This window comes from Hemiscyllium ocellatum, chromosome 6, assembly GCF_020745735.1.
Source record: "Hemiscyllium ocellatum isolate sHemOce1 chromosome 6, sHemOce1.pat.X.cur, whole genome shotgun sequence".
Lineage (NCBI taxonomy): Eukaryota > Metazoa > Chordata > Chondrichthyes > Orectolobiformes > Hemiscylliidae > Hemiscyllium > Hemiscyllium ocellatum.
This window is the reverse complement of record NC_083406.1, coordinates 123,222,810-123,250,426: the sequence shown is the minus strand read 5'-3', so window position 1 is coordinate 123,250,426 and position 27,617 is coordinate 123,222,810. Positions and strand designations below refer to the sequence as shown.

General features: G+C 40.1%; 1 protein-coding gene across 1 annotated transcript in view; it reads right to left on the bottom strand.

The window, feature by feature from the left end:
* The window catches only part of pgm2l1 (phosphoglucomutase 2-like 1), a 118,473-nt gene that overhangs the window by 66,319 nt on the left and 24,537 nt on the right, over positions 1–27,617 (bottom strand). The window contains exons 2-6 of the mRNA XM_060826931.1: positions 26,464–26,631; positions 12,948–13,054; positions 12,387–12,471; positions 10,701–10,784; positions 3,813–4,006 (exon numbers count right to left, since the gene is read on the bottom strand). Of these exons, the coding sequence (XP_060682914.1) occupies positions 3,813–4,006; positions 10,701–10,784; positions 12,387–12,471; positions 12,948–13,054; positions 26,464–26,631 (638 nt within the window). The remainder of the gene's footprint in view (positions 1–3,812; positions 4,007–10,700; positions 10,785–12,386; positions 12,472–12,947; positions 13,055–26,463; positions 26,632–27,617) is intronic.

Sequence of the window (27,617 nt, the reverse complement as noted above, 5' to 3'; positions counted from 1 at the left end):
AAGTGAACAAAGTGCAACTAATTAAAATGATCTATTTTTAAGCTTTCCCCCTATTCTGGATGACCCGCCCCCCATCTCAACCAGAGAAAATAGGGTACAGAGAAACCATTTATCCTATCCAATTCCTTAAACATCAGGTCTTGAGGATTTACATTCACTTGTTCTGAATATAGTCCTTTTGGCTGAACAAGTCCATCTCAGAATTTATGCTTCACCCGGAATATCCTTCTTTATCTGATCAAAATTGTTCACAATTTTGAAGATCTCAACAAGATCACCTTCTAACTTTATCTGCTTCAAGGAGAATAAGCCCAATTTCTCTCATTTTTCTTTGCATCTAAAATCCCCATTCCTGGTATCATTCTAGTAAATTTCCTTTGCACTTTCTGAAAGGCTTTAACATTCTTCCAAAAAATGCCCAAAACTGAACACAATTCTTCAAACGTGGTCTGACCAATGATTTGTAGAGGTGCAGCATTACTTCTTTGTTTTTAATATTCTCTGCCTCTCTTTGTAAACCCAGGTGTCCTATAAGCCTTCTAAGTAAACTGTTTCAACCTGCCTGGCCACCTTCACAGAATTATGCACTTGATCCCTGAGGTCTCTCTGCTCCATTACTCCTCTCAAGGCTATACCGTGGAACCTGTATTGTCTTTCCATGTTTCCTCTACCAAGATGCACTACCTCTTATTTCTCTGTATTGAAATTCATCTGCCAGGTGTCTGCCCATTTGGCCAACTTGTCAATGTCCCTCTGGAGTTTTTCAGCATCAGTCATAATTCACTATTCTTCCTAACTTGGTATCATTGGCAGATTTTGCTCTCCAAACCATTTATTTAACCTGCCATGTGACACTGTATTAAATATGGCAGTGAAGGGCAGAAATCTCTGCTCCAGAGGCCTGGTGTACAGGAGGCGAGCAGCAGAGGACTGCCTAACATTAGCTGATTCTTGGCAAAATTCAGCCCACGGTGTCCAAGTTTTTCACTTTGTACACATCAGGACAGAATCACAAAATTACATTTCTCCTTGTCAGATACATTTACAAAAAGATAAAATAAGTGCAAACAAAACTGATGCCAAATGAACCACTGTAGTTATTGGAACCAGGGCCAGTGGATTTCATTGATTGGCCCAGATTAACAATCCCAATCAGGGAGCCCTGGCTGACAGATATAAACAGGAAACTCAAAGTCTCCGCAATCGAAAGACTGACTCCGAGCTAGCTGGTCACAACCAATGTACTGTGCACATGGTAACGGGTGACTTGGGTGTAGTTATTTGAATATCAGGGCATGAGCAAAACATACCTGGCCCCTCAGAACGGTCAGAAAGGCTGGTCAGAAAAAGTGGGTTATCCCCCTCCACCTAGAGTTGAGGAAACCTCAGAGTTGAAGATGGATGCAGCCTTAATACTGTTACCACCGAAAGGAGAAATTTTTCCCGAGATGTTCCATGCAGAAGAAACAGGCTACAGTACAGTACTTGCCACCTCTGTCGATGTCTGAGTCAGAGACTTGAGGTAAAAATGTCCCAGGAGATGCTACAAGAGAAAGAACTCGCCTACATCGACAGGGCAGGGGTGCTGGTGTTAGAGAATATAGTGATTGCAACAAGGGTCAGGTTGATCTCCCTGACTAGGAAACCCTGGACTGGAGCTGTTAACCTGGGACAAATGGGGAGCCCTGATAGGGGATTCACAATGTCTCTTCATTCTAGGGACTGGCTGAGCTGGCTGGTCAAAGCCCAAGTACCGGGCACATCTAAACAAAGGGTGACTTGGTGACAGGATACCAGCCTCTGTGCAGCTATTTTAACCAACCAATTAATTATTACAGAATGGATTAGAATATTTGTATTTTAAAAATAGAGACTTTGTGACTCTCTTCACTGCTGTATGCTGGCTATGAACAAGTATAAAACGTTCTTCAGAAAGTAGCATTTAAAAAAGGCTCTGGAATCACCAGGAGAAATCGCAAAGTTTACTGCAAGAGTTCATTCACTGATGGTAAAGCACAAAGATGGAGAAGAGGAGGAGGATTAGAGAGAAAAAGCAGAAAGAGAAGCAACCATACATGATGACTGTAATTGGAAAAGTAGTGGGCATGATGAGAATAACTATAGGAGGGTCTGAAGGGAGCAGAAAGTGAGAATTAGAGAGAATTATTAATGATACAATGAAGATTTGGTATGACACTAGTTGGATTTTCCACATTTCTCAAACAGGTGACTGAAAACTTATGACTGCCCTACATCTGCTCCCAATCTGTCTGTCACATTTCCAGATCGTTGTTAGCATTTGCTATGTCCTTTACCATTGTGTGTTCATTATCAAAGATTGTAAGAAAAATTTCACTCCCTCAATGAAAAGTTAACAAGTCACAGTGTCACAAATAGAGTTTGAATCTCCTGCAACCCTTTGGGTTTTATTTGCCAAGGTGAAAGGCAGTACATGGAAACTAGGGAGGAGTACAATGTAAATAATAAATCAACATTAAAATAAAAAGACACACTTGTTGCTTACAAGCATTAGCCTATGCTCTTGGTCAAGTTTTGGTTATTTCATAGAATCATAGAATCCCCTTGTCTCAAATAAAAACATAAATTGCTGGAAAAGCACAGCAGGTCTAGCAGCATTTGTGAAGAGAAATCAGAATTAACGTTGTGTCCAGTGACTCTTCGTAAGGTCTGAGGCAGGGTCATTTGACCTGAAACGTTAACTCTGATTTCTCTTTTAAGATGCTGCCAGACCTGCTGAATTTTTCCAGCAACTTGTTTTTGTTTCTTAATTATGACATCCATAGTTCTTTTGGTTTTTATTTGGTTGTTTGCCTTCCAGGCTTCTTGATGGCAAGCAGTATCATAACAGAAGGTCCAACCCCAAAAGGGGATAAGAACACTTAGGAAGGAAATCTATGTTAGATTCAAGAAATGAATCTGAATGTTCTGAAGTTGGGAGGGGGGGGCAATTTTAACTCTGGTTTCTCTCCACAGGCTGCCACATACACCTGCTAAAGTTTCCAGCAATTTCTGTTTTTGTGTTTGTTATTACCACCTAACTGGAAGAAGTAAACTGAAAAACTGAAAATCTAATCCTAGGTCAATGCTGGGCTAGTTATAAAGGTAATGTCAGTAACTGGGATCATAAAATTACCAGAAGGTCATTAAAAAAAATTGTTTGGCTCACTGAAGTTCATCAGGGAAAGAAATGTATTATTCCTACCCAGTCTAACCTACCTGAGCCTCCAGAGAACGGACAATTTGACTGACTTTTAACTCGTCTCTGAAATGGCCAAGCTATTCAGCTTTATTCAAGATGACAACTGACTATCACTTTCACAACTGCCCTTACCAACAAAGCAGGGGGAATTACATTTGTTTCTATTTCCTCTGTGCTTCAAAAATGGTATATCTCACTCGATTTCCTCCTTCTAATCGCTATCCTACGCTCACTGCTGAGTATCATGTTCACAGGACATCAGGTGGAAATCTGTGATGCCACCCCCTAGTTCAGTAGCCTGCTGACAGCCACTGTCAAGAGTGGAACACGAATGAGACACTGGAATACAATGAAACCAAGGGAACTGTATCACAGCAACACAGTCAGCTACTTAAAAAGGATTTAAAATGAAGAGAAAGAAAGAAATGGGGGAGAATTTACAATTAAAATATTAATCAAATTCTGAGACCAATGTTGTACGAGAGACTTTAAAAAAAATTAAGATTACAACATAAAATATAACAATGCATTTCTTCTTTTGTGTCTGGTTTAGCACATGCTCCATACAAAGTAGGAAGTCCTAAGCTCTAACCTGTAGAAGCACAGCTTTTTCAGATCCTCTACGTATAGTGTACAGACTTCATCCAGAGGGTCATGCCGTAAAGGACTAATATCAGGCAAATTCACATTCCATGATTCCTGCCAGGGTTCCAAACTTTCTTCAATATGCTCTAAGATTCTCTTATCATGAGGAGAGCCAATTTGAGCTCCATTTTCCCAGTAAACCTACCACAAGTGAACAGAAATAACATGTTAAATTTATATTCAGATTTGACATCATGTTCTTGTTAGAACTTTGACTAACCAGAATATCTGGTTATGGAAAGGAGGGAGGATACTCCTTTCATTTTTCTGCTTTCTAGCAAAGGGCACAGTCATTTCCATTGTTATTTGTCCTGACTTTATTTTTAAAGTCTTAGTTTCTTTTCTATCCCATTGTCATCCTCAGGACACTTCTGGTAAAGCCTGAATGAAAGGTAGCTTGAGTGGTGTCAGACTACAGATCAAACTAGATGCTTAGTTTTATATTGATTAATAGCTCTTAAATTTCAGCAATAAATTATGAGATTTTTTTTCCCTGAAGTGACTTTGATGCCAGTTTTTCATAATTTCAGGAATTTCCAGACAGTTTAATGATAAATCAGATAGTTCAGTTCAAGGTCAAATCTGGGAGCAATCAGTGTAGTCTTCTTGCAGGCTTGAAGCAACTGCAGTGCTTTACCTTCAGAAATTCCTGCATTTTTACAGCAAAGACATTAATGAAAGCTAGTAATCTATAAGTAGATGACGAACCAGCAACTCTAAATAATCGGTTTGCAAAATGCCTACCCCCAATTGTGTGGATACTTATTTGTTTTATTTTTGAAGGTATGAGCATGCTCATGTTTGGGAGAATGGAGTAAGAAACTAACTGGGCAGAAGTGGATACTGCAGATGCTGGAGATTGCAGTCAAGATTAGAGTGGTGCTGGAAAACACAGGAGGTCAGGCATTATCAGAGGAGCCTAAAAAGTCGACTTTCATGCTCCTCCGATGCTGCCTGACTTGTACTTTTCCAGCACCGCTCTAATCTTGATGAAGAAATCTAACCAGCATTACTGAACTTAACAACTTTTCAAAAACAGTAATTGCTGGAAAATCTCAGCAGGTCTGGCAGCAGCTGAGAGAGAAATCAGAGTTAAATATTTCTTGTCGAGTGACCCTTCTTCAAGTTCTGAACCTGAAATGTAAACCGATTTCTCTCCACTGATACTGCGATTCCTACTGAAACTTTCCAGCAAGTTTTCTTTTGATTTCTGATTTCCAGCATCCACAGCTCTTTCACTGTTTTAAAAAATTCACTTTTTAGTTAAGATCAAATATAGTCTTCAGCTGAAGCAGTGAATAACTGGACTGAGGTCTGCAGAGAGAGAATTCTAAATCTGCTCATTCTGTTATCAAACTTAAAAACACTTTCTGTTAATATGGAAATATAATGTGAAGTTGGAAGGAGTAATAACAGCATAACAAGCTTACATACACAGATGATTTAAAATATAAAAGAATATTTTGAAAAAATGCCAAATAAAGTGTAAAACATTTACATGATCGGAGTTAATAAGTCTTTAAAATTAATTTCATGGTGTACAGGGTACTCAGTTGTATAAAGCATGTAGAGGCAGAGGTATTTAAAACTTTTAAAGCTGGGATAAATTAACTTTAGATTCTTAATTGAAAACCATGTCATTGGCAGTTGGCAGAAACATAGGGTTGAGGCCATAATCAAAACAACCATAATCTTATTGAATGGCAGAGCAGGCTCGAGGAATCAAATGGCTCAAAGAATATAGAACATTACAGCACAGTACAGGCCCTTCGGTCCTCGATGTTGCACCAACCTGAAGCCCATCTACCCTACACTATTCCATTTTCATCCATATGTTTATCCAATGACCATTTAATTGCCCTTTACATTCTCTGTCGTAGGCAGGACATTCCATACCCCTACTATGCTGAGTAAAGAAATTACCTCTGACATCTGCCTTATATCTATCACCCCTCAATTTAAAACTATGTCCCCTCAACCTTCTTCTCTCTCACAAAAACAGCCTCAAGTCCCTCAGCCTTTCCTCATAAGACCTTCACTCCATACCAGGCAACATCCCAGTAAATCTCCTCTGAAACCTTTCCAAAGCTTCCACATCCTCCCTATAATGCGGAGACCAGAACCGTACACAATACTCAACTCCAGCTGCACCAGAGTTTGTAAAGTTGCAACATGACCTGATGGTTCCAAAACTCATTCCCTCTACCAATAAAAGCTAACACACCATATGCCTTCTTAACAACCCTATCAACCTAGAAGGCAACTTTCAGGGATGTGTGTACATGGACACAAATATTCCTCTGCTCATCTACACTACCAAGAACCTTACCATTAGCCCAGTGCTCTGTATTCCTGTTACTCCTTCCAAAGTGAATCATCTCTCACTTTTCTGCATTAAACTTCACTTGCCACCTCTCAGCCCAGCTCTACAGCTTATCTGAGTCTCTCTGGAACCCACAACATCCTTCGGCACTATCCACAACTCCACTGATGTTAGTGCCATCCACAAATTTACTAACCCATCCTTTTATACCCTCATCCAGGTCATTTATAAAAATTACAAGCAGCAGTGGCCCCAAACACATCCTTGTGGTACATGACTTAGTAACTGAACTCCAGGATGAACATTTCCCAGCTCTGTCTTCTTTCAGCTAGGCAATTTCTGATCCAAACCACTAAATCACCTTCAATCTCATGCTTATGTATTTTGTGCAATAGCCTACCGTGAGAAACCTTATTAAATGCTTTTCTGAAATCCATATACATCATATAAACTGCTTTACCCTCATCCACCTCATCACCGAGTCAAAGATCTCAATAAGGTTTGTGAGGCATGACCTATCCTTCATAAAACCATGCTAAGCATCCCTCATCAACTTATTCCTTTCTAGATGATTATAAATCCTCTCTTATAATCCTCTCCAACACTTTACCCACAATCGAAATAAGGCTCACAGGTCTATTATTACCAGGGTTGTATCTTCTCCCCTTCTTGAACAGGGGGACAACATTTGCGATCCTGCAGTCTTCTCGCAATATTTTTATAGACACTAACGACAAAGATCAAATCCATAGGCTCTGCAATCTCCTCCCTGGCTTCCCAGAGAATGCTAGGATAAATCCAAACTTGTCCAGGGGGACTTATTTATTTTCACATTTTCCAGAATTGCTAACACCTCCTTGTGAATCTTAATCCCATCTAGTCTAGTAGTCTGTATCTCAGCATTCACCTTGACAACACTGTCGTTTTCCAGAGTGAATGCTGACGAAAAAAATCATTTAGCGCTTCTCCTATCTCCTTGCTCCATGCACAACTTTCCATTACTGTCCTTGATTTGTCCTAATCTTACTGTAGTCATTCTTTTATTCCTGATATGCCTATGGAAGGGTTTTCCTCGATCCAACCTGCCAATGACTTCTCATGTCCTTTCCTGGCTCTTCTTAGCTCTCTCTTTAGGTCTTTCCTGGCTAACTTGTAACTCTCAAGTGCCCTAACTGAGCCATCACATCTCATCCTAACATAAACCTTCTTCTTCCTCTTGACAAGAGATTCAACCATAGCTCCCTCACTCGATCACGTCCTCTCTGCCTGACAGGTGCATACTTATGAAGGACACGCAGTAACTGTTGCTTGAATACGCTCCACATTTCAATTGTGCCCATTCCCTGCAGGTTCATTCGCCATCCTATGCATCTTAAACCTTACCTAAGCACATCATAATTGCCTTTCCCACAGCTATAACTCTTGCCCTGTAGTATATACCTATCCCTTTCCATCGTTAAAGTAAACATAACCGAATTGTTGTCACTATCACCAAAGTGCTCACCTATCTCCAAATCTACCACCTGGCCTGGTTCATTACCCAATACCAAATCCAATGTGGCCTCACCCTTTGTTGGCCTGTATACATAATGTGTCTGGAAATCCTCCTGCACACACTGGACAAAAACTGACCCATCTAAAGTACGCGAACGATAGTAATTCCAGTCAATATTTGGAAAGTTAAAGTCCCACATAACAACTACCCTGTTACCCTCATTCCTACCCAGAATCATCTTTGCAATCCTTTCCTCTATGTTTCTGTGGATATTTTTTTCATGCCCTTAAACTGCTTTAATTATTCTCCACATTGAGGACACTTTGATTACTGTGTGTGAGAGAGCGATGTGAAGACTGTACAGTGTCTTCCTCAGTGAAGGTTTCCTAGCATCTCTACTGATTGGCATGATTGAATTATTTTTGGAAGCTCATTAATCTAGATCCTGAAGTTCGCACTCCCTCGCAAATCATCCTCATTCAGTTTGAGTACATCAGTTTTCTGTACATCTCTTTCTTTCATTGCAAAATATAAGCCACTAAGATTGCACCATGGAGCGATCTAATTTAACTGTTGTTTCAATATAAGGCTCAAACATTTTAACTTTGAAGCATACTTGTGTTTGTATGTTATTCTATGATCTCCAGTTTTTATTTCTGTAATGCTGTAATTTAAGTCTGATTTGAGGAAAGAATCATACTGTACACATCTGATGTAACACAACAATGTAATGTAGTCTGCTCCATATATTACAACCATCCTATCAATCTCGAATTGATTTCTGATTTTTGGTATTACACGGTCACATTCTAAAATTTCAGTTGCAATCTTGAAAAGATTCAAAAAATTTATGAAAATAGCATGAAATCTAATCTGCTTTACACTAGTGAATAAGTCTTGGATGTTAATGTATGGCAAAAGGAGAAGTGGTGTTTTCTTTTATTTCCTCCATTTGTACTTTGCTTAATTAGCTGATGGAGGCCACCCAGGGAAAACTAGATGCTGATGTCATGACAACATACTGCCTACTGTCCTTAGCATCTAGTCTTAAAGAGGAGCAGCAAAGAGACTTTTGAAATAAGCTTTATCATGAAGGCATCTGAGTGTATTTAGGATAAAAAGCTATGAACTTGAAGCATCAACACAAAAATTAATGTAGAGTAGCAACAGAATTAAATATTTTCCTGAGGCTTGATTGATATGGAAATGTTAAGCTTTTTTTCAGAAAGCTACGTTTTAGTTGGTTACCAGTTGGTAAAGGAAGGAATCAGACTATAAGATTTTACTTGGACTAGATTTATTCAGAAGTGGAAAATATGCAGGTACATAGCCTGCACACAGACCATGACTTTTGTCAGCAAGTGTCTCTTTATATGTGATCAACAAACTAACCAATCCATGCCCTCCACCTTGATATACTTATTTTGAACTGATGCGATTAACTATATAGGTATTTTGTACAAAAATCAAGAAAATCCATAGACACATCTAAAGTCTTGAAGGAACTTTGACCTATGAAACAAGTTCCCACTTAGTGGTAAATAAGAAGTGAGAGGTGACCTTATAGAGGTTTACAAAATTGAGGGGCATGGATAGGGTAAATAGGCAAAGTCTTTTTCCTGGGGTTGGGGAGTCCAGAACTAGAGGGCATAGGTTTAGGGTGAGAGGGGAAAGATATAAAAGAGACTACAGGGCAACTTTTTCATGCAGAGGGTGGTACGTGTGTGGAATTAGCTGCCTGAGGAAGTGGTGGAAGCTGGTACAATTGCAACATTTAAAAGGTATTTGGATGGGTATATGAATAAGAAGGGTTTGGAGGGATATGGGCCGGGTGCTGGCAGGTGGGACTTAATTGGTTGGGATATTTGGTCGGCATGGATGGGTCTGTTTCCTTGCTGTCCATCTCTATGACTCTATGTCTCTGAAACCTACAGAAAACTGCAAACAGGGTGTCTTTGCCTTTTCTGTTTCTAACTTCAGTCCATACTACCTCAGTAGACGAATCCTCAAACATCCTTTCCGTAACCGTAATACTGCCCTTGAGTAACAACGCCACCACTCCCCACCCCACCCCCTCCCCCATCTTTTCTGTTCTTACTGAAACATCTAAATCCAGGAACCTGCAATAACCATTCCTGTCCCTGCTCTATCCATGTCTCTGAAATGGCCACAACATTGAAGTTCCGGGTACCAATCCATGCAGCAAGTTCACCCACCTTATTCCGGATGCTCCTGGCATTGAAGTAGACACACCTTCCTGCTTTCTGGTGCATTCTTGCAATCTTGAAACCTCATGTCTGACCTCACTACTCCTAACCTCCTGGATACTGGAACTACAGTTTAGATTCTCATCGCCCTGCTGCATTAATTTAAACCCTCCCAAAGAGCATTAGCAAACATCCTCCCCGGACTATTGCTACCCCTTTGGTTCAGGTGTAGACCATTCTGCTTGTAGAGGTTCCACCTACCCCAGAATAAGCCCCAAATATCCAGGTATGCAAAACCCTCCCCCTTGAACCATCCCTGTAGCCACGTGTTCAACTCCTCTCTCTCGCCCTATTCCTTGCCTTGCTAGCATGTGGCACTGGTATCAAACCATAGATAACAACTCTGTTTGTTCTTGCTCTAAGCTTCCACCCTAGCTCTCTGAAATTCTGCCTTAAATCCCCATCCCTTTTCCTACCTACGTCATTACTGCCTTGTGGACCACAACTCCGGGCTGCTCATGTTTATAACTGTCAAACCACTGCAAAAACAACAGAAAGATGAAACAGTGTAACACAACTTAGCTCAGCAGTTTAATTTCATTGTGCCCAGATGCAGTTGGCAAACTAATCTAGAATCATCTCATTGGTTGTTATGGTAACAGAAACAATGATGCAAGATTTGTCTTATTCTGTTTTGACCTTTCATAACTGTAGTCCAGAAGGTGGTGCATAAAACATAATACGTTCATACCAACCACTCCTAAATAGCGCACAAAACATTTTATAAACTGGTCATGCACTTCACTGTACCTTGTATCCATTGTCTTGTTTAGGATTATGTGACGCAGTAATCATCACACCAGCTGTAACATGAAGCTGCTTAACAGCATATGGCTAGAAAGAAAAAGAAATATCAGTCAATAAATGGCTAGTCCAGTGATTAACTGTACTCCCCTTTTTAATTTATCCCTGATGCTTTCCCACCAAATATAATGCACCAGAAACAATGAGTCATTTGAGGGAAGCGGTAATATAGAATTAATTGTGATTGATCCCTGATGAACACCCTGAAACATCAACTCTTCCTCTCTCCACCTGACCTGCTGAGTATTTTCAGCATTTTCTGTTTTTATTTCAGATTTTAAGGAGCCATCAGATTTTGCTTTTGAGCTTTGAAAGTATTCTGCTTGTGGTCATGAGGTAAAAAGTGAGGTCTGCAGATGCTGGAGATCACAGCTGAAAATGTGTTGCTGGTTAAAGCACAGCAGGTTAGGCAGCATCCAAGGAATACGAAATTCGACATTTCGGGCATAAGCCCTTCATTCCTGATGAAGGGCTTATGCCCGAAACGTCGAATTTCCTATTCCTTGGATGCTGCCTAACCTGCTGTGCTTTAACCAGCAACACATTTTCAGCTGCTTGTGGTCATGAGCCCATTTTGAATTAGTGCATAGAATACCTGACAGCAATTCAGAGGTTGGATAGGAATGGCTCCTATTCTTAGTTCCAGATTGAACACTGCAAATATTAAGCTGCAAGTCAAGGATGTAAAACTGCCATTTGATTCATCAGGTCTGTACATTCACTGTCATGGTTATTCTATCATGAACTTTTACTTTCTCTCACTACCACCACCTACTGATTCCCTGCTTTAAGAAACAAAAAGTTCTTTTGTTTCCTTCTTGGATGAAAAGATTTTGAATATAATGTTGTTAAGAAGAAATTCAGGAGAAACATCTACCAGGCAGTGATGAGAATGCAAAGCTTGCTTCCACAAGATAGGTAGAAATGAGTTACATAAACAAATTAAAAAGGGGAAGCTTGAAAAATACAGGGAGAAAAGAATTAATTGCAAGGTATGTAGATAGCAAGGTATGTTTTCTTTTCAAAATGCTGGTGGGCAGGATAAACTGTATGTGACATAAACACAAAGCAATTAGTTTCGTGGTCTGTTTCTCTGCTCGTGGATTCTGCATTAAAGAAAACATGGGAGGGTTTGTTTATAGAAAGATGGCAGAGTTATGTCCATGTTTTTAAACTATAGTGTCCCAGATCAGATAGTGACATGAGATTTAAAGCGAAACGTCCCCTATGCTGTTTCAACAAGGTGGCTTTGCTACAGAAAATAGTCAATGCAACAATATTTTACATTGAAAAATAAATCACCTGGACTAAGAATGTCAGTCTAGTATCAGTTAGTAACATGTCATGAGATCACTTCCGCTAGGAAGTGGTAACACCGTTCAAAGTGATATAAAAGCAAGTCAGAACTGGTTGTCTTCTTTATGACATGGATTAGACTGGAACTGATATTCTGGAAATGTTGCATTTAAACCAATGCACTACACAATCTCCCACACATTCCAAGTTTGAAGCTTTTCTCCAGAATCTTAAATCGGATTTATTAAGAATGCTTTCTGCTAATCCAGGCTTGACAGCATCAGACAGTCAGTCAGTCAGATAGATAGATTTACTGTAATCACAATCAATTCTTACCACAAATGGTGTTGGCACATAGGTAGAAAACAGATACACAGGTATATTCTTTCCAAGGAAGACAGCAGCGGTCAACTGGGCAAGTCTGTACCAAATGGTAAGAAAATAATTCTCATATCATTAATCATCAGATCACACTTACTATGCAGATCACAACTTGCCTTAAAAAACCTTCATCAAGATTCAGATAGTCACTCAACATTCCACACAAAAAAAATATAAATTTTAAAATGGAAATGACACTACAATTATGCACATTACAAGAATAAATCTGGTATTGATAGATTTGAAGGGATATGGATTAATGACAATAATCAACTCATTGAGTAGGCAGAATTGGCTCCAGGGGCTTAATGACCTAACAGTTTATCCACTTTTGAAATGTGACAGACTAACAACTGCAAATTCTCTTCAAAAATAAAGGAATTTCCAGCTTCTGAATTTCCATTAGGAGAAGCAAACATTGATGCAGTTTAGAGTAATTGTTGTATTGGTTTGACCACTTTCAAGCCTGATTAAAAAGGAAATAAAAAAGTTATAGAAATTTTGAACAGCACTTACCTCTTGCTACTACAGCTCGTAGTCTCTTGACCTCGAGTATCATATCCAATCACAACACCTCTGTGTTTCAGGTCTGAGAAGCACTTCTCAAGGTACTTAAGCAAACCCTGCAAAGGTGAAAACAAGAAACTTTAAACAAACTTCCTCCAAGGAATAAGCTGTAAAATTGAATATAACCTATTCATTTATGAGTTACTGATAGGACTTAAAACCAACTGATGGACTGATGTCTTTCAAGGAAGGATATGCCTCTCTGGTACTTGGCCTGTTTACAAAAGGACAATACAAGGCTAATAAAAATAAAGATAGACTTCCACTTATATTATACTTTCCATGACTGCTGGATTTCTCAAAGCACTTTTCAACAAAGGAAACACCTTTGAAGTGTAGCCTGTATTATATGTAGGAAACATGGCACCAAGTTCAGCATACAGCTAACTCCTACAAACAGCAACACCAAAATAAAGACCAAACTGTTTTGTGATGTTGATAGAGCAATGAGTAAATATTTGACAGGACGCCAGGGCTAATTCTTCTGGTCTTCTTTAAAATAGCAGCATGGGATCTTTTACATCCATTTGAGGGTCAGTCGGGGCCTCTATTTAACATCTTATCCAAAAGCACCCTCAATAGTGTGGTACTCTCCTAATATTACACTTTGATTTTTGTGTTCAAGTCTTGAAGTACAGCTTGAAACCAGAACTTCTCAACTCAATGGAGTGCTCCCACCTAACACACAGCTGACATAATACACTCATAGCAAATGAAGCTTGACCACAACTACTACTTTACTCTTGTGATATGGTCAATAACACAGATCTATTCTTTTAAAAATCAGCCAGTCACTTATTTACAAAAGTCAATCAGAAATCTAACATTCTACCCAAAGTATTTGTTCACGGAGTATATTTCATGCCCTGTTTCATATCTGTTACATCTGAATCTCTATTGCCTTTAGGTTATTTAATCATTGTTGAATTTTATGAAAAGCCTTTTGAAAGTTAATGTGCGTCATATCATAGGGCTTCCCACAGTCGATATTAGTAGACATGTACAATCATCTCATGCCAACTGCTATCGGCTGTTTTACTGATCTACAGATGGTCATCAAGTGAGCTGTAGAAAATCAATTCTATTATTTGATATGGATGAAAGTCAACCTAACCTAAAAATAATGTTGGCGTTGTCTCTTTTGAACTTGGGAACTACATTTCATGTTTGTATAGCATTGCTGCCTCCAGGCCAGGAATCCTGTGCTTGTGGCCAACTCCAGTATTTAATGGCCAAGGAAGGTGCATTTATAAAGCAGCCAAACAGCATAACCATCAACCTACAGAGCCTCCAACACACACCAATGGTAGGCAGTGAAAGTAGATTTCCTGAGAAAAAGAACTTGAGAGTTTCTATCATCACTACGCACAACTCCAGATGACAACATGCATATAAACATGCATGCTCATGTTGCCACAGCAATTCAAAATTGCCTGAGTGACCTGTAACATCACCACACCACAATGACCAGTTACCATTCTAAGAAAGTAGAAACTAATGAAACAATCTCCATCTTGCCAGTGCCCCTCAAATCTCTTTTGTAGTCACTATCAGTACTCTGGAATAAATGCTGTCTAGTGTTAAGGATTTATTAAATTGTTCCAAGTCATTAGGCTATAATTATAATTATCATTTCATTATTTTTTTCCTGTAGCTGTCCTGGATATTTATTAATATGTTCAATTTGTTCAGACTGTCAGAAAATTCAGATTACTGGTTTAATATGGTCTGGTTTCTGTCTTTCTCTTGAACTAGATAGTAGGACAATAGGCAAGTGCATTAAAGCAAGCTAGCAAATATGTAAAATGAGGCTTTAAAACTCTAAATTCAGGTAGCTACTCAGTACTAAGTCATCACTAACCTGATGCTTCCATATTACTGAGTATATTCTGAAGAGTGAGAAAAGAAAAAGAGATGGTGTTCTGTAATGGAAACTGGTGAACCTCAATTCCTAAAGCACATAAACTTAATCAGTAATTTATCAAAACAAATTGCTGTCATCCAGGATAGTTGAAATACTGCAACATTAGATAATCAACTGCTCTGACTTCCGCAACCACATATCCTTATCTGATTTCCTATTTGCAAGTGTTCAGTGTTTTGGCAATTAAAAAAAAATTTGCCAAGATGTTAGTGAAGTGAAAAATAATGTCACAAGCAGGGAACCTGGTAGTCTGCCTGCTACAGGCTTAAAGAAAAGTTCATCAACAAACACTTGTTTACAAGTTTAGGCAAGAGGGTAAGTGGTGGATGTCACAGACTTATAAAGTCAATAGCTTACAGACAGGTGAAGCAAGTGGGTAAAATCTTGCCAGAAGGAATAAAATATTGAAAATGTGAGGTTATGCAGTTGGTTGGAAGAATACAGAAGCTGAACATTACTTAAATTGAGAAGACGACAGCCAGTTACAGAACAGAAGGATGCAGAATGCTTGTTCTTGAATCATAAAAACTAGCATCCAAGTTCTGTGGGTAATATGGGGAGTCAAGTGGCCTTTATTCCAAAAGAAATGGAATATAAAATTAGGGAAGCTTTCCTAAAATTATACAAGGCACCAGTTAGGCCATAGCTAGAATCCTATGTACAGTTTTGGATCTCTTATCTAAAGGAAAGATCAACTGCCATTGGAGACAGTGCAGAGAATGAGAATTAAAATCCATAGTGTGGAAACAGGCCCTTCATACCAACAAGTCCACACCTACCCTCCAAAAGGAGTAACCCACCCAGACCCATTCCCCTCCTCTATATTTACCCCTGACTAACACACCTAACACTATGGACGACTTAACATAGCTAAATCACCTGACCTGCACATCTTTGGATTGTGGGAGGAAACTGGAGCACCTAGAGGAAACCCACACAGACACAGGGAGAATGTGCAAACTCCACACAGATAGCCATTCAAAGCAGGAATTGAACCCGGGTCCCTGGCGCTGTGAGGCAGCAGTGCTAACCACTGAGCCACCATGCCACCCTGAGAGACTGTCTGATGAGGACAGGATGAGTAGGTTGGGCATTTACTTGATGGAATAAAGAAGAATAAGAAGCAACCTAATGGAAATATTCTTAGGGGTCTCGACAGGGTGGATGCGGAAATGCCGTTTCCCTTTGCTCAAGATGGACCAGAGGACACTCAGGATAAGGAGTTGCATACTTAAGACTGAGATTAGGAGGAATTTCTTATCTCAGTGGGCAGTGACACAGACACAGACACAGACACACAAATAAAATGGTTGAGGAAAAGACCGAGTAGACAGATCAGTGGTCCTTGTTTGCAGGGTCCACTGAGATGGTGTTTTTGGTTTGTCAGGACAGTTGCTCTTTTGACTCTCCTTTTCCAGATACTCTCACTTGCTTATAGAAGGCTCAGTGCGGCTGAATCACACTCAAAGTCAATAGCTTACAGCAACAATAAAACTGGCTACCTTTAGGTCTGAGATACTTATAATTGCAGAGAAAAGAGATTCAATTGTTTCTGTGAAAACATTTGTACCCTAAGCTATTTAGCCAACTGGAAACCGATCACATAACTGCCAGGAGGCCTGTGTTAATGACTGGTCACTAGTCTACAGGCTAATCAGTTATTTGTCGTAAGCAAAGCTCCATTTGTCCAGATCCTTTGGCTCCAGTTCATCTACAAACTAAGCTTTTATTTTGAACAATCAGCTTTGTAAATAGCACAAAGAATGAGTATCAGGTTACTTGCTTTTGAAAATGCATGGTAATCCTTCAACAATCCATTTTTTTTCATTTCAGTCCACAATCAGAAATAAAAGAAAATACACTAGAAACCTTCTTTTAAGAAAACAAGAATGTAACATTTGGGAGCATTTAAAAATACAAGAGCTCTACACTTAGTTCAGTTTAAAAACAAAATATTTCAAAAAGGGGCAAAAAGGTGTGAAAGCATTTGGGGGAAATCAGCATAGATGGTGTTAGGTCATAGATCAGCCATGATCTCACTGCATAAAGGAAGATTCAAGGAGTGAAGTGGCCTCCTCCCATTCCCATGTTCATACACCTCCTAGAATTTGCTGTTTTTAAGAAGTTCCTCACCTCTGACAGACAAGGGGTCAGGGATATCTTTCCTCTTGTCCACATTCTGCACCAAAAAGTCCAGGTTGAATCAGGCAAACCTTTGAGTCCACGCTGTCTATCTTGTGCTGTGTCCTTCCCAGATCAAACTCACTTCTATAATGACCCCTAGCACCTGCTGTGGCCAAAACATAATCCTGGTCTTGTAGGCTGGGCCTTAAAACAAGTACAGGCTACCCTGTACCCATTCTAGTCTCTTACTATTTTGTACCCTCGACTCAGGTGTCAACCAACTCATCAGCACGCTTAATTGGCTGTAACGTGCAACCAAAAGTAAGTGAGCACAGAGTCTGTCTACATTTGAAGCAAATGGACATGGATTAATTGCACATTGTTATCCTTGACCTTTTCTCAGGTGCTATCGAATTTCTCCCCAAAGGTTCCACAAAAGAAACTCTGGAAATACCTTTTCAGGGTTCGATTCAGGATGCCCTCAAATCTTCTCAAAATTCACTAACACTCAATTAGTGGCCCTCGTCTTGGGATTGTTGTGATAGGATGTCCTCCCACTCACTACTTCAAATGCTCAGTGCTATGATTTCTCTCCATCTTAATTTGTGCATTTCTGGACCACAAACTCAACAGACCCACACTTCTTTAGACACAAAGTGTCACATCAGCACTGCTGTCTGCTGATATGCTGACCACATCAATCTTCTTTACAGGGACAGAAAGTAAATACTAACTGACTGGACACCAGTGGCAACTGCTAATCATGCTCCAGTCACAGCCTTAATGTTCAAGAGGTATTCGCAAAGAGGAGGAAATTCCCATTACTAATTTTACAATTACTCAACATTAAAGGTTAACGCGACCACATTTAGCATTTCATTGTTTTAGGTAATATTTTCAAATCATGCTAAAGGCCACATATTTTGCCAAACTACCCCAGTAGCTTTTAAGAAACATAGAAAATAGGAGCAGCAGTAGGTCATTCAGCCTGTTGAGCCCACTTCATCATTCAATATGATCAGAGTTGAACCTCTATCTTGATACTATACACCCGTTCCCTTCCTCACCTCTCAACGCCTTTAGCCTATGAAATCTATTCCTTTCTTAAAGATATTTGGACTTGACTTCCACAGCGTTCTACAGTAAAGAATTCTACAGGTTCACCAACCTCTGAGCAAACAAACTTCACATCTCAGTCTGAAATAGCCTACCCCATACCCTGAGACCATGACCCCTTCATCTGGAACTCCAGGGGATTCTGGGTAATCCAAGATGGAGGACGGGAAAAATTTCTGGCTGTAAGAGCTGCTTTTTTTTTGAGGTATTTTAGGTGTTGGAGGTGATTTCCTCGAATTCCAGGAGCAGCAATTACTGTTTTATACGCTGTTGCGTTGTTTTAGAACTTTGGGGAAAAAATGTCAAAACAACAGCAGATTAAAAGGGAGAAGAGCAGAAAAAGGAAGCACATGGTGAGGACAGTGCAGAAAAGAGAGGGAGAGAGGGGGAGAGAGAGACAGAGAGAGAGAGAGAATCTGCACAGTTACTGCCTTTGCTGTTTGAATTCGTGTATCGCGAGACATCGGAGTGCATCTGGGAAAATTAACACCCAGTGAATTTCACAACTAATCTTGGAGGAACCTGTTGGGCGAAGTTCACAGCACAGAATCAGATATTTAATTGTTGTTTTAAGTCTGTCCAAGAGAAAGGCTGCAGTAGTGAGTATAGTGGATTCTTTCTTGATTATATGTTTTTGGAGATAAGTCTCTTGATTAAACTTAAAATATAAGCCATCGCTAGTAATTTAACCAGGGGCAGTGTTTGTAGACATGTTATTTTCTGGGTCTGTAGATTGTGAAAGAGCAAAAATGGCCTTTGCAGTGATATGTACTTCTTGTCAGATGTAAAGAGAGTTTAAGGGTTACTGCGGATTATATCTGCCATAAATGCTGCTGGATGTGAATCTTGTCAGATCGATTGGATCAGTTGGAGAGACAGATAGAAGTGATGAGGAATTTGCAACAGCAACAGTGTGTGATGGATGGCAGTTATAGGAAGGGGGGAAAGTCTCAGATACAGTCACACAGATGGGTTAACTCCAGGAAGGATGAGAGAGGTTGGCACCTAGGGCAGGAATCTTTTGTGGATATACCCATTTCAAACAGGTATGCTATTTTGGAAAATGTAGGGGTGATAAGATTCTCAGGGGAACGTAGCACGAACAGCCAAGTTTCTGGTATTGAGACTGGCTCTAATGCAATGAGGGGTACGTCTGCTTCCAAGAGATCAATTGTGTTAGGGGATTCTATAGTCAGAGGTACAGACAGACGTTTCTGTGGCCAGCAGAGAAAAAGCAGAATGATGCGTTATTTCCCTGGTGCCAGGATCAAGGATGTCTCAGAGAGGGTGCAGAATGTTCTCGCGGGGGAGAGGGGCCAGCAGGAGGTCATTGTCTACATTGGAACCAACGACGTTGGAAGGGAAAAGGTTGAGACTCTGAAGGGAGATTACAGAGAGTTAGGCAGAAATTTAAAAAGGAGGTCCTCAAGAGTAGTAATATCTGGGTTACTCTCAGTGAAACAAGCTAGTGAGGGCATGAATAGGAGGATAGAGCAGATGAATGCATGACTGAGGAGCTGGTGTATGGGAGAAGGATTCACATTTTTGGATCATTGGAATCTCTTTTGGGGTAGAAGTGACCTGGACAAGAAGGACGGATTGCACCTAAATTGGAAGGGTACTAATATACTGGCAGGGAAATTTGCTAGAACTGCTTGGGAGGATTTAAACTAGTAAGGTGGGGGAGTGGGACCCAGGGAGATCGTGAGGAAAGAGATCGATCTGAGACGGGTACAGCTGAGAACAGAAGTGAGTCAAACAGTCAGGGCAAGCAGGGACAAGGTAGGACTAATAAATTAAACTGCATTTATTTCAATGCAAGGGGCCTAACAGGGAAGGCAGATGAACTCAGAGCATGGTTAGGAATATGGGACTGGGATATCATAGCAATTACGGAAACATGTCTCAGGGATGGGCAGGACTGGCAGCTTAAATGTTCCGGGATACAAATGCTACAGGAAGGATAGAAAAGGAGGCAAGAGAGGAGGAGGGAGTGACATTTTTGATAAGGGATAGCATTACAGCTGTGCTGAGGGAGGATATTCCCAGAAATACATCCAAGGAAGTTATGTGGGTGGAACTGAGAAATAAGAAAGGGATGATCACCTTATTGGGATTGTATAATAGAGCCCCCCCAATAGTCAGAGGTAAATTGAGAAACAAACTTGTAAGGAGATCTCAGCTATCTGTAAGAATAATAGGGTAGTTATGGTAGGGGATTTTAAATTTCCAAACATCAACTGGGACTGCCACTGTGTTAAAGGTTTAGATGGAGAGAAATTTATTAAGTGTGTACAAGATAATTTTCTGATTCAGTATGTGAATGTACCTACTAGAGAAGGTGCAAAACTTGACTTACTCTGGGAAATAAGGCAGGGCAGGTGACTGAGGTGTCAGTGGGAGAGCACTTTGGGGCCAGCGACCATAATTCTATTTGTTTTAAAATAGTGATGGAAAAGGATAGACCAGATCTAAAAGTTGAAGTCCTAAGTTGGAGAAAGGCCAATTTTGACGGTATTAGGCAAGAACTTTCGAAAGCTGATTGGAGGCAGGTAAAGGGACGGCTGGAAAGTGGGAAGCCTTCAGAAATGAGCTAACAAGAATCCAGAGAAAGCATAGTCCTGTCAGGGTGAAAGGAAAGGCTGGTAGGTATAGGGAATGCTGGATGACAAAAGAAATTGAGGGTTTGGTTAAGAAAAAGAAGCAGCATATGTCAGGTTTAGACAGGTCAGATCGAGTGAATCCTTAGAAGAGTATAAAGGAAGTAGGAGTATACTTAAGAGGGAAATCAGGAGGGCAAAAAGGGGACATGAGATAGCTTTGGCAAATAGAATTAAGGAGAATCCAAAGGGTATTTACAAATATATTAGGGACAAAAGGGTAACTAGGGAGAGAATAGGGCCCCTCAAAGATCAGCAAGGTTGCCTTTGTGTGGAGCCACAGAAAATGGGAGAGTTACTAAATGAATATTTTGCATCAGTATAAGTTAGATTGCTGGGCCTCTTGCTGAGATATTTGTATCGTCGATAGTCGAGGTGCCAGAACACTGGAGGTTGGCAAACGTGGTGCCACTGTTTAAGAAGGGCAGTAAAGACAAGCCAGGGAACTATAGACTGGTGAGCCTGACCTCAGTGGTGGACAAGTTGTTGGAGGGAATCCTGAGGAACAGGATGTACATGTATTTGGAAAGGCAAGGACTGATTGGTGATAGTCAACATGGCTTTGTGTGTGGGAAATCATGTCTCACAAACTTGATTGAGTTTTTTGAAGAAGGAACAAAGAAGATTGATGACGGCAGAGCAGTAGATGTGATCTATATGGACTTCAGTAAGGCATTCGACAAGGTTCCCCATGGGAGACTGATTAGCAAGGTTAGATCTCACAGAATACAGGGAGAACTAGCCATTTGGATACAGAACTGGCTCAAAGGTAGAAGATGGAGGGTGGTGGTGGAGGGTTGTTTTTCAGACTGGAGGCCTGTGACCAGTGGAGTACCACAAGGATCGGTGCTGGGCCCGCTACTTTTTGTCATTTACATAAATGATTTGGATGCGAGCATAAGAGGTACAGTTAGTAAGTTTGCAGATGATACCAAAATTGGAGGTGTAATGGACAGTGAAGAAGGTTACCTCAGATTACAACATGATCTGGATCAGATGGGCCAATGGGCTGAGTAGTGGCAGATGGAGTTTAATTCAGATAAATGCGAGATGCTGCATTTTGGGAAAGCAAATCTTAGCAAGACTTATACACTTAACGGTAAGGTCCTAGTGAGTGTTGCTGAACAAAGAGACCTTGGAGTGCAGGTTCATAGCTCCTTGCAAGTGAAGTCACAGGTAGATAAGATAATGAAGGAGGCATTTGGTATGCTTTCCTTTATTGGTCAGAGTATTGAGTACAGGAGTTGGGAGGTCATATTGCGGCTGTACAGGACATTGGTTAGGCCACTGTTGGAATATTGCGTGCAATTCTGGTCTCCTTCCTATCGGAAAGATGTTGTGAAACTTGAGAGTTCGGAAAAGAATTACAAGGATGTTGCCAGGGTTGGAGGATCTGAACTACTGGGAGAGGCTGAATAGGCTGGGGCTGTTTTCCCTGGAGCATCAGAGGCTGAGGAGTGACCTTATAGAGGTTTACAAAATCATGAGGGGCATGGATAGGGTAAATAGGGTAAAGAGGTCGAGGAGTCCAGAACTAGAGGGCATAGGTTTAGGGTGAGAGGGGAAAGATATAAAAGAGACCTAAAGGGCAACTTTCTCACGCAGAGGGTGGTACGTGTATGGAATGAGCTGCCAGAGGAAGTGGTGGAGGCTGGTACAATTGCAACATTTAAGAGGCATTTGGATGGGTATATGAATCGGAAGGGTTTGGAGGGATATGGGTCGGGTGCTGGCATGTGGGACCAGATTGGGTTGGGATATCTGGTCAGCATGGACATGTTGGACTGAAGGGTCTGTTTCCATGCTGTACATCTCTATGACTCTATGCCTGTGGAAACAGTATTCCTGCACCCAGTTTGCCCAATTCCAACAATGAGATTTCCACTTATTTTCCTAAATCCAAGTTAATACAGGCTCAGTTGGCCCAATCTCTCATGTGACAAACTTGCCAACACAGAAATTAGTCTGGTAAACCTTTGTCTTCCTCAGTGCTTGCTGCACCTACACGATCCCTTTTACTGACTGTGTACAGAACTCTTTGCACGTCAACCTTTCAAATCTAATCACCATTTCAATAATATAGTACTATTCTATTTTAGTACCACAGAGGGCAACGTCTCACTTATCCACATTATACAGCATCCATCATATACTTGCTCACTCAATCAACTTGAAGAGTCTTTAACATTCACAATCCCACCTAATCTTGTATCATGAACAAATATGAAAAAGATTCCCAATTCATACAATTGATATATATTGTGAATAACTGGGACGCAAGTATCAGTCCCTGCTGTAGACCACTCATCACAGTCTTCCACCTTGAAAATAAACCATTTGCTCTTTTCTCCTGCCAGCTGATCAATACTCAATCCATTTTCTCTCAATTCATTAAAGCCTGGTATATTCAGTATATTGTAACGGTTCTAAGATTTGCAAGAAAGCATATGAAAGCAGGTTATTTGAAAAATTCCTCTGGTATCGATTTCCCAATCTCCTCTCAGTCTAATAAGTTTGACACTTCTAGGTTTGACACTGGGACAGGCAATTCTGGAGATCCATGAACATTTCTGAAAGCCGCAACCTGTCTGAGGTTTCTTTCCTTTAAATTGATCAGTAACCCATTGTGGTTATTTGCATTAAGTGTAGATAAAAAAAGGTGTAAAAACAAGGACTGCAGATACTGGAAAAGCACAGGTCAGGCAGCATCTGAGGAGCAGGAAAATCGATGTTTCGGGCAAAAAGCCCTTCATCAGAAATGACCAAAAAAAAGGTGTCACAAGAAAACAAATTGTATCTTGTTTTGCAGTCACCCAACCATAAATCATATAAAAATATCAAGATCGGATTTCACGATGCTAACTGCAAGGCTGAATAGGCTTTCACAGCAAAGCCACATTTAGTAAACATTACATGATTATTCCAGGGAAATTGAAGGAGAGAGAAGAAACAATATCGTAACTTCCATTTGGTCACCTTATTAACAAGCCCAATTGATCTTCTCTAACATGAAATTTAAAGGAGTGTTTACATTTTTAAAAATTGTATTTGTATTGCAGATTTTTAAAATTCTTCACTTATCTGGATCTTTGTGTAGTTCAACAGTTCCTTACGCTTTTCAGTTTCTCACCCATTCCTTACTCACAAGCCTAGACAAAATTTAACAATCTACTAGATGTCAGACAAAAACACATTGAAGTTGCGCGTCTTGTCCACACCTGTTGGCCAAAAGCTTTTTTGAAAATTTCTTTGTTCATGGAATGTGGATATCACTAACTGGGTCAGCATTTACTGCTCATCCCTAATTGCTCTTGAGAAGATGGTGATGAATCATCTTCTTGAACTGCTGCAGCCCATTTGACATAGAACCACCCACTGTGCTGTTAGGGACAAAGGGTTCATGATATATTAATACCTGGAACAGAAGTCAACAAAATCATGCATAGCTTTTTAGTGTTATTTTTATTTTGATGTTGTTTAGGTCAGGAAAAGTAGTTTTTGTTTCATTTAGAGTTCTGAGAGTGTGCCTGAAGTGTTGTTTACATGCATTTAGATGAAGTTTCAAAGAAATCCTTCAAGTGATACCTCATTGCGTTTGAAAACATGAAGAGAAGAGAGAAAACAAACTGAGCTGCTACCTAGAAACAAAGTGCTCAATGACATAGGGGGACAGAGACAAACAGTTACGTACACAAAAAAAAGCTAGAGAAACCTAGCAGATCTGGCAGCATATATGGAGAAAGAAGCAGTTAACATGAAGTCCTGGTAGGACTCTTCTTCTGATGACACATACGGTTTCCCCCTAAACGTTCAGCGAGTGAGAGGATTTCTTTCAAAGAGAATGCATTTGAAAATTTATTTTAGAGAAGAAAGGCCTGTATCATCAGCAGCACAGTTTATACTCTTAAGGGCAGGAGAAAGAAATTCCAGGAAAAGGAGTGGAAGAGGTGTTTAAAGGAACAATTCAGCCATGTTAGCAGTCTGTTCAAAAGGGTCTCAGAGCAATATTTACTAAAGATGTTAGCAACAAGTAAGTGTCGAGGCTTGCTGGAAATAAACAATGCTCAATTGGCATGGCTATACTCAGAGCTTTAAAAGTGGAAACAGGGTGAACCTTCATTAAGATCCATGGAGCAGCAAGGTTCTTGTTGATGAAAAGAGGATTGAAATCATTATTTCCCATATTTGTAATAAAATTAAAACTGTTTCAACTAGTTTTTAGTAGAGTGTAAGATGGTTTGTTCTTTTTTCTTTAATGTGTAATGACCTTTTGAATGTGTTCAGTGGATGACCACCATGGCAACCAAACTGCAAAATTAAAACTATCAATCAAGCCAGGTCAGTAAAATAGTTAGTTCATGTGGACAAAGCCATGTATAGCTTTAAATTTAATTTGTGTTAAGAGGAAACATAACCTTGGTTTCATTCGAGTTCAGAGAGCAATGACAGGTTGTCTTGAAAGTGGTTTATATCAATTTTAATGGGGCATTAAAAAATATAGCCTATTGAGGATTTTACTCAGTACTTTAGAAAATAAAGTAGAGGAGAGAGGAAAATAAACTGGGCTGTTGATGTCCTATGGCAGAATGAGATGGAGGCAGAAAAGTTATTTTAAAAAGACAGAACCATTAGAAAAGCAGGTCAGAGAGATGTCCTGTAACATCAGCACTACAGTTAATCAGTCTCTAAAACAAAGAAACAAACAAACAAACAAACACAGTCAGACAGAGGAAATGTTGTCCCAAGTGACCAGAAGTCAGTAACAGAAAAGCTCTAGAAACAAATGGCTTCACAAGAAATATACCTTACAAGTTGCTGAACGTGTAAGTTTAAGGAACACGTGCCGAGGAGTGAGTGAGCTGCATTAGCAGCTTGTTCATGGAAACATTAACTGAAGAAGATTGCGTTGAGTGAATGCAGATGTTTGTCAGAAAAAAAACCTTGAAGAGCTGTGCCCACTGAGCGAGAAACTTTCAAATGGAAACCGGGTGACCCTTCACTGAGGTTTGTGTATCTGAAAGGTTGTTGAAGATAGCAGTGTTGAACCTTGATTTCTGGCTTTTAAAATAAAGACTGTTTCAAATAGTTTGTTTTTCTTGAGAGAGAGAAAACCTTGATGCACTTTCAGCTAAATGTACTTCAGCTGTCTCGTGATAATGTTTCATTACCAACCACCATGATTCCTAAAAGCAAAAAACAACTTATGGTTTTGAATGTAGGTTTGCTTGCTGAACTGGAAGGTTCATTTTCAGACATTTCATCACCATACCAGGTCACAATTTCAGTGGGCCTCTAAACAAAGCACTGCTGGTGTTTCCTGCATTCTGTTTATGTTTGGGTTTCCTTGAGTTAGTAATGTCATTTCCTGTGGTGACATAATTTCAAAGAACAGGGAATGACATCACCAACCCAAGGCAACCCAAACATAAACAGAATGCAGGAAACACCAGCAGTTCTTTGTTTAGAGGCCCACTGAAATTGTTACCTGGTATGGTGACGAAACGTCTAAAAAGGAACATTTCAGCTCAGCAAGCAAGCCTACATGCAGAACCTCAACCTACACTGCAAATCTTAAAACTTGCTAATAACTTATGGTCTATCAAAGCTAGGCTTCATTCTAGAATCTGACCCAAAAGCTCACCTGGGTGGATTGTATGATTGTCAGGTCGTTAATGCAGGAGAAACCAGCACCCATGGAAGACCGCAGCCCCGCAGTCCCAAATGTCATTCTGCAGCACAGACGATCACGCAATTCTTTCTTCTTCCCATCTCGTAGCATTTTCTCAATCTCAGCTTTAGTCTTCGGATTCTGGGGACAAGAAAAGATGTTTTCAAATCCACTTCTTGATAAGAAGAACAATATAGCAAAAGGCTATTGGTAAAAGCTCTTTTTGTCTTTCCTAATTGACAAAAATAAGTTAGCTGCCTCACTATCACACAGTTACAACTATGTAGAAGTGTAGCTCACTGATAGTTCATGTAGTATTTAAAGATAACAACTGTTGTAGAAGATCATTTTAAAATGGACTAAGAGGGATTTAAAATGGTCAAAGTATGCCAGCATGCTCGATTAACTGCTAGACAGCCAAAAATGCTGGTTTTCAAAAGGTCTTTGCTTAGACAGAAAATGGTAACTATTCCGATCAAGAAGCCTTGCCCATCCCAAGAGATGTAGGACTGGAGGAAAGCAAGAGTGACAAACAAATAGGGCAACAAATATGCTAGTAGACCAAAATAAAAGCAGAATTCTGTGGATTCTGAAATAAAAACAAGGTGCTGGAAATACTCAACAGGTCTGACATCATCTGTTATCACCAGTAGAGAAGCTACTGGGAAAAGTTCAGAGGCAAGGATTAAACGAAGGACAGTCAACATGGCTTTGTCAAGACCTGTCAGACTGGGAAGTCAACAATTGGGGCATTAAATTTAAAGGTTAAGACATGCAGGAGGTTTAGAAGGATTTCTTTCACCCAGAGGGTGATGGTATCTGAAACTCATTGCCTGAAAAATGATGGTAGAAGCAGGAAGAAAACGAAGGAAGCATATGAAAGGCATAGACAGGATAGATCGGGTGCATCCTTAGAAGGGTATCAAGGCAGTAGGAGTATATTTAAGAGGGTAATCAGGAGGGCAAAAAGGGGACATGAAATAGCTTTGGCAAATAGAATTAAGGAAAATCCAAAGGGTTTTTACAAATACATTACGAACAAAAGGGTAACTAGGGAGAGAATAGGGACCCTCAAAGATCAGCAAGGCGGCCTTTGTGTGGAGCCGCAGAAAATGGGGGAGACACTA